The following is a 7,247-nucleotide window of genomic DNA, read 5'->3' as shown; positions in this document are numbered from 1 at the left end:
TCTCCCTCTACTCTACTCCCCCTCCTTTTTTAAACATCCAAACAAGCCATTAGTCTCGGTTCATATTACAAATCCAAATCAATCCAAACACAAGAAATCTTTAATCCAACAACAATCACACAAAAAATGATTATATAAACCAATAAAACAAAATCATTTTGAACAAGGAATCCAAGCTTACAAGTTACAACTAAGAAGGTGAAATACACCAAAGGATAATACACATGAGAGCCTTATAGTAAAAAACAAACCGCAATGCAAGAGACAGGAAACCAACCACTATTGGCCAAATTCTGATACCATAATACAAATAAGAAAAGGTATTTCACCAAACATTGCAAATGGTCACAACTATGGGCAATGAAAACTCAAGATGACCTATTTTTTGAATGAAGGCGGAGAAGAAGTAAACAATGAAGGGCTTGGGGGCACAGAAACTTCAATCACTCCCTCACCCTCAAGCATTTGTGTGACCTTTTTCATTGAGGGCCTCAGTGAAGGATCTTCTTGAATACACCAAATCGCTACAATCACAAGTCTTTCTAGCCTCTTCATATCATTCCTTGCCTCTTCATCATTTTCTATCAACTTATTTAATTTTTTATCTTTGTAGCATTCATAAGCCCAATCTATCAATGCCTCCTCTTCTCCTAGGGCTAATGCTACACTAGACTTGCAGCAAATGATCTCTAGTAACATCACACCAAAATTGTACACATCAACCTTAACCGAAATGGATGTTTTCCTAAACCATTCAGGTGCAAAGTATCCAATTGTCCCTCTTATTGCTGTACGAGCTGCTTGAGTTTGCTCGGCCAACAAAAGCTTTGCTAATCCAAAATCAGCAATTCTTGGTGTAAAGTACTCGTCCAGGAGTATGTTTTGAGGCTTTATGCCATAGTGGATAATCTGGGTGCTGCACTCTTCATGTAAGTACATTAAGCCTCTTGCTATTCCAAAAGCAATTTGCACCCTTTGGTTCCAATGAGGCCTGAATATCCCAAAGAGAAAGCTAGCTAAAGAGCCATTACTCATGTACTCATGTACTAGAAGCCGGTTCTGCCCCTCATCACAATAACCGAGCAAACGGACTAAATTCTTGTGATGAGTCTGACCAATCACGCTAACTTCTGTTTTGAATTCCTCCTCACCTTCCTGTACCACCTTACCTAACTTCTTGACTGTGACAAGTCTTTTAGAATCTGATGCAAGGACCCCTTTATAAACCGTTCCAAAAGCGCCTTTTCCCACTGTTTGCTTGAAGCCTCTAGTTGCTTCATCCAGCTCTTTATATGTATAGCTTCTCACATTTGTTGCAAGTGTGCTATGAATATTCCATCGCGAATTCAGTCTTTTGTGGTACAAGTAGATAATAGCCACTATACTAGCTGAGAAGAAAAGGATATTGAGAAATGCAGAGCTGCCAAGGAGTAGTGCCAAAACAACTACCACTGACTGCCTTTCTTCTCTGAACCAGGGCCTATAGGTACCTTGATGAAAGCCTTTCTCGTAACATTTTCACTGTGTCTTCCATCGGACAGAGGATACTTCTTCCAACATGAATCATTTGTTTATCATGAACGGTCACAACACACATGCAATTGTCAAGGCATTGTTGTTTACATTCTGCCTCACTAACCCCTTGAAGAAGGCTGTAATCCGCCGACAACGGCCAGTCCACTTTTGGAAGCTCTGCAAACGTTACACTCCCTTTATTTGCTTCCCATCCATTATCGCAGCTGGGTAATGGAAAATTTGGTTTACACCCTGCCCAACCATTGGATGGGTCTAAGGGAGAAAATCCAGAAGGACACGTGCAAAATGCTTTTCCGTTCCCACTTGATTCATCTGAGGTTCGACAAATGCCGTTGAGTCCACATAACCCACCTACAAAAAAATTAGCATCAAATCTGCCACATGTATCATCAGGAATGCTTTGCACTTCATTCCAGGATGAAGAAGAACAGCTCTCAAGTCCATCACTTGTGGGGTTCTCCTTTCTGGGGAGACTGTATAATCTGAATCCTCCATCAGGATCAATTCTAGCCATGTGGTAGAAAGATTCTCTTGAGCCTGGATTTTTCTCAGTAAGGCTGTAGATGTAGGAGTTGTTTTCGTCTAGGATGTACATGCGTCCATCCTCAGTAAAGTTCAACACTGATATGCATTGCATTGTCATAGTGGCAAAATAAGGTCCTTTGATTTTTTCAGACCATAAATAATAAAGCACGAAATTGCCATCCAACTGTAACGCAACCTCAAAGCGCCCATCAGAATAATTAGTCTCAGATTGGTGAGATCTGAGTGTGGTAGTCATGTGCAGTATTTGGCCAGGCAAAATTGTATCAGTAGGCTCCTTGAAGCTTTCCCATATAGAATTATACTGTTCATCTAAAATCACCAAGTTCCTATTATCCAGCATAACAAAGCAACTGGATTTGGAAGAACCATTCATTTGAGGCTTCCATAACTCATTGTCTTGATCAGGGTCATTGAGAACAAACTCTTTGTTGCTCGACAGCTTCAGTTCTGAACCTTCTGGTGCTGGTTTATTGCCATTTGTAGACCAAACTATCGTTGGATCTTTTGTTTTATTAAACCAAACTGCAAGCAAGAATTGATTCACTTTCTCACTACTTTCAAGAGGATGGAATCCAAAGATGAATTTACCTGAAGGGGACAAGATACCAGTTCCTGGCTTTGCAACAAAAGAGGGTATCTGCAGCCATTTATTACAGTCATCTTTGGTGTAGGTAGTGAAAACAGTGGGAAGGAGAGGAAGAAGCAGAAGTAGAAGCAAGAGACAACAAAATTGAGGATGAGTTGAAGTAGCCATTGCAATGGTTATGTATGGCTTATGGGTTAATGAGTTAGAAAGAATCCTGTCCCTTTTTGTATAGAAGAAAATGTCTTAGCAGTAGTTCAAGTCTCACTATCAATTTTCATGGTCTGACTTTTTCAGATGTGTAGCATGAATATTTCAACAATTCAACTAGTGGCTATATCCGTATTAATGTGAGTACGATTAGACATGTATCCAACTTTGCAGTAGTTCAACTGTTCAAGTCTCGCTATCAATTTTCATGGTCTGACTTTTTCAGATGTGTAGCATAAATATTTCAACAATTCAACTAGTGGCAATATCCGTATTAATGTGAGTACGATTAGACATGTATCCAACTTTTGAATTCCTTTAATTAATAGCTTCTTAAGAATCTAATGATTTAAAAAAAAAAAAAAAATCTAAAATCTTAGAAACGTGACATTTTGAATTTATAATATTTGTTCTCTTTCAAAAGATAAAAATTCTAGGGAAAAGGTTTTGTTGCGATTAGTTGGACACATGTTGCTGTTTTTTTAGCTACCACATAACTCATTATGTAACAATTATTGCATGCTAGCATGCAGCAAAAACTTTCTCAAATTATAATATTTGTTCTAAACCAAGAAATTGATATTTGAAGAGGAAAGAACTAGTCTTTTAGTTTATGTTTTGAATTGAAAATTATTATATGCACTTAAAGCATTAATTTATTTTAAAGTAAGAGTAGCTAAAGTATTCATATTAGAATAATGTTAGAGATACAAACTACTTTATAATTTTTTTTTATAAACTTCTGATGTGGTGAGTGATTATTGGTAAATGAAAAAGTGATATTAATTATAAGTCTAGATGAAAACCAATAAAATGTTGGCTACATCAACATTTTGTAAAAATGTTGTAAAATAGTTTATGACTGTAGCATTACTCTTCATATTGTGCCAAATCTTAGATTTTCAAAATGGCAATTGCACTCGGTTTACTAAATTTTTTTTTAATGCATTTATGGCATGTCACTTTTATTTCTCTGTCTTACTAATGAGTAATTCTTAGATACTTTCAAAGTACGAAGAATGATGTTTCTTCATCTCACATTCATGATAGTACTCACTCATTAAATTTATGGTGGGGTTTACCATAAATGTAAGAGGAGGAAATACCATTTATTCATGCTCCGGAAGTACTTAAGATGTTCCCTTATGAATTACCACCGTTTTTGTACTTTCAGTGTCCTTAGATGCATTTCCAACAGAAAAAGAGAAGATTAGTTTTAATGTTCTAGACTTCTAGCTAGTGCAACCAAAGCGACGTCCTTCCCCAACACATGATGCACATTTAACATGTATGACACCCTCCGTGGCTGATATTTCTATGTTGAATTATTTTTTTAATTTATTATGGGATCTATGTTTTTTTTAAATAAAAAAAAAAAATTTAATTCTAAATACTAAATTCAAGCACCAATAAGCTGACCATCCATTGGTTCCACCAGGCCACCACTTTAATGCCCCATATATAAGTTACAAGTTTGCGTTACTAAACTTGGCTTATGGGATCTATGTTGACTTTTAAGGTAGCTTCTCTAATTTAGAAAGTTCAGTATGGACCGTTTCAACATGTATAGTTATTTCTTGTTGTGATAGTCTTGATTATTTTTGCCGAGTTTGAAAAGTTAATTAATTAATGGCTAAAAACCTTGTCCACTTTCTAATCTTGTTTGTTAAGGCAAAACTGACTTTGCATCCCTCACTTATCGTTTTTTTTGTATTTGTTTTGTTTTCTTAAATTTTAAATTCCCCATTACTTCCAGTTTTAACAAATCATGACCATCGGGTTAGATTCTTGTTACTGTCATGGATGTAGACGTCGGCTATGAGATTTAGAAAAGTGAGTTTGATAAACAGATTTTTATGTACGCTCTTGAGGTAATTGTTAATAAACAATTTTAAAAAAATTTTGACACCACACTCATGAAAAATATAAAAAGTTGTCAAAAAAAAAATTTAATTAATTAATTAAATTTTTCCATAATTTTGTTTTTAAAATATATACTAAACTCTTGTCCTTAAAGCATCCATTAACATTTCCCTTCAAACCTTAATTTCAAGAGGACTTAACAATGCAGTATTAGAAATATTTTCATATCTAAATGATGAAGATCCTTCCAATCCTTGAAAAGGATCAAAACTTTGGAGTGTCTGTTGTGTGTGAAGATCTTTTTGTCAGCTTTGGGCGATACCAACTTTATAAAGTGAGATCTTTTTGCCACATGAAGCACAATTGGTTGTTCATATGAATTGTTTCCCCTTGAATTCGAGGACAACAAGTGATGCTTTAATTTGGGCGGCGTGGCCAATTTACAGTCGACAAAAGTGCTTATAATTTGTTGGAGGATTGATGCTGAAATACAACGATGCATCGAGAAAGAATTCTGTGGCGTGCATTGACGGTTATGTAGCAGCCAAAAGAAAACAACATGTGTCCAAGAGCTCAAGTGTTTGCAGCAAAATATTTTCCTTATAATTTTATCTTTTGAAAGGGAATAAATATTACGAATTTAAAATGTCACGTTTTTAAGATTTTAGATTGTTAAGAAGTTACTCTCTCTGTCCCAATTTGTTTGTCTTGTTTGAAAAATCAAATTTTTTAAGGAAATATCATTTATTATCTTGTCTACCTTATAAAAATGTATAAGTTTTCAAAACTGCCCTTAAGTAAATTTATCAGTTTTTTTTTTTTTTTTTTAAAGACTTATTCTTCTAACCCAACATGATGCACATTTGACATACATGACACCGTCCGTGGCTGATATTTCTATGTTGGATTTTTTTTTTTTTTTTTTAATTTATTATGGGATCTATGTTGATTTTTAAGGTAGCTTCTCTAATTTAGAAAGTTCGACTTGGCTTGTGTCAATGTTCTTTCTTTTCCATGGTGCCTTTGATACTTCCAAAGTGCAACTCACATGCCTTGAAAAGGAAAAAATAATTTTCTTCTTTGGTCTCACCAATCCATGGTTGATTTTAATAAGAAGTCGCATAATCTTTCCCATAATTAAAATCTAAAGATATGAGCATGTGGCTTGAAATCATCACATAACAAATTGACATTTCCTTTAAGAAAGAAAATATATTGAAAAAATAAAGAGATGTCGCCTGGACCTTCTCAGCTGGAGTAGAGTCGCTTTCGGGGATACAAGAACCAGGTTGAATCAAAAGCAAATGGAGTTAGACGAACTCACTTGGGGGGACTTCTCCTCAAATTTGGGAAGAATTACGGAGGTAAAAAAAGCCATCACTGAACTCCTACATCATGAGGAGGTCTTTTGGAAACAGTGGTCTAGGGCAGTATGGCTCCCTGCTGGGGATAAGAACACAAAGTTCTTTCACCAACGGGCAAGCCATAGACGATGCCAAAACCATATTGCAGGTCTGTATGATGGGCAAGGAGTTTGGCAAACAGATGAGGGTCGAGTGGCTACTATAGCTGAAGAGTTTTACAGAAAGTTGTTTACCTCCAGTAACCCAATACACATGGATGGGGTGTTGAACTCTGTAGACCGAGTTGTCACCGAAGGGATGAATGCAACGTTAGGGCAACCATACACTGCAGAAGAGGTTCGTACAGCATTGTTTCAGATGCACCCCTCCAAAGCCCCGGGACCGGATGGTATGTCTCCTTTTTTCTTTCAAAAGTATTGGCATATTGTTGGGCAGGATGTTACCTCTGCCGTGCTCTCTTCTTTACATTCAGGGAGATGCCTCCGTAAAATGAATTTTAATCACATTGTGCTTGTCCCTAAAGTGAATAACCCCCAGCATATTACTGAATTCCGTCCGATTAGCCTGAGTAATGTAATCTCTAGAATTGTGTCCAAGGTATTAGCAAACAGATTGAAATCTATCCTCCCTAATGTTATCTCGGATGCACAGAGTGCTTTTGTACCAGGCAGGCTTATTACTGATAATACAACAGTGGCATATGAGATGTTGTATCGAATGTGAAATAGGAGGCGTGGGCGTACTGGACACATGGCTGTCAAGCTTGATATCAGTAAAGCATATGATCGAGTGGAATGGACATTCCTTAGACGGATAATGCTCAAGTTGGGGTTAGCCGTGCAGTGGGTAGATATGGCCATGGAAACTGTTTGTACAGCCTCCTACTCCATTCTTATAAATGGAGAGCCAAAAGGTTACGTCACTCCAACTCGAGGGATAAGGCAAGGGGACCCACTCTCTCCTTATTTGTTCTTATTATGTGCTGAGGGTCTCTCATCTATGCTTAGGAAAGCAATAGAAAGTAATCAGATACATGGATTATTGTCTTGTCGTGGGGGTGTTAAGATATCTCATCTTCTTTTTGCTGATGATACTTTGATTTTTTGTGAGGCTCGCACTAGGGAGTGCCAAAACCTTTTAGCCAT

At 36.8% G+C, this 7,247-nt stretch overlaps 1 protein-coding gene across 1 annotated transcript; it reads right to left on the bottom strand.

Annotated features, from left to right (window-relative positions):
• Positions 1-240: 240 nt before the first annotated feature.
• LOC112026697 (G-type lectin S-receptor-like serine/threonine-protein kinase LECRK3) lies at positions 241-2,836 on the bottom strand. The gene is made up of 2 exons (XM_065762447.1): positions 1,640-2,836; positions 241-1,518 (listed from the first exon to the last, which is right to left on the bottom strand). The coding sequence occupies exons 1-2, from the start codon at positions 2,834-2,836 to the stop codon at positions 379-381; spliced, it is 2,337 nt and encodes a 778-aa protein (XP_065618519.1). The 3' UTR covers positions 241-378.
• Positions 2,837-7,247: the final 4,411 nt, after the last annotated feature.

Source organism: Quercus suber, unplaced genomic scaffold (genome assembly GCF_002906115.3).
Source record: "Quercus suber isolate HL8 unplaced genomic scaffold, Cork oak 2.0 scaffold_459, whole genome shotgun sequence".
Taxonomy (NCBI): domain Eukaryota; kingdom Viridiplantae; phylum Streptophyta; class Magnoliopsida; order Fagales; family Fagaceae; genus Quercus; species Quercus suber.
This window is presented reverse-complemented; position numbering and strand designations above follow the sequence as displayed.

Excerpts from the sequence above, each read along its gene's own strand:
- LOC112026697 (XM_065762447.1), bottom strand. The coding sequence starts at position 2,836 with ATGGCTACTTCAACTCATCCTCAATTTTGTTGTCTCTTGCTTCTACTT. Across the intron at positions 1,519-1,639 it reads ATTACAGCCTTCTTCAAGGG|AAATGTTACGAGAAAGGCTT; the intron begins GTTAGTGAGGCA and ends AAGACACAGTGA.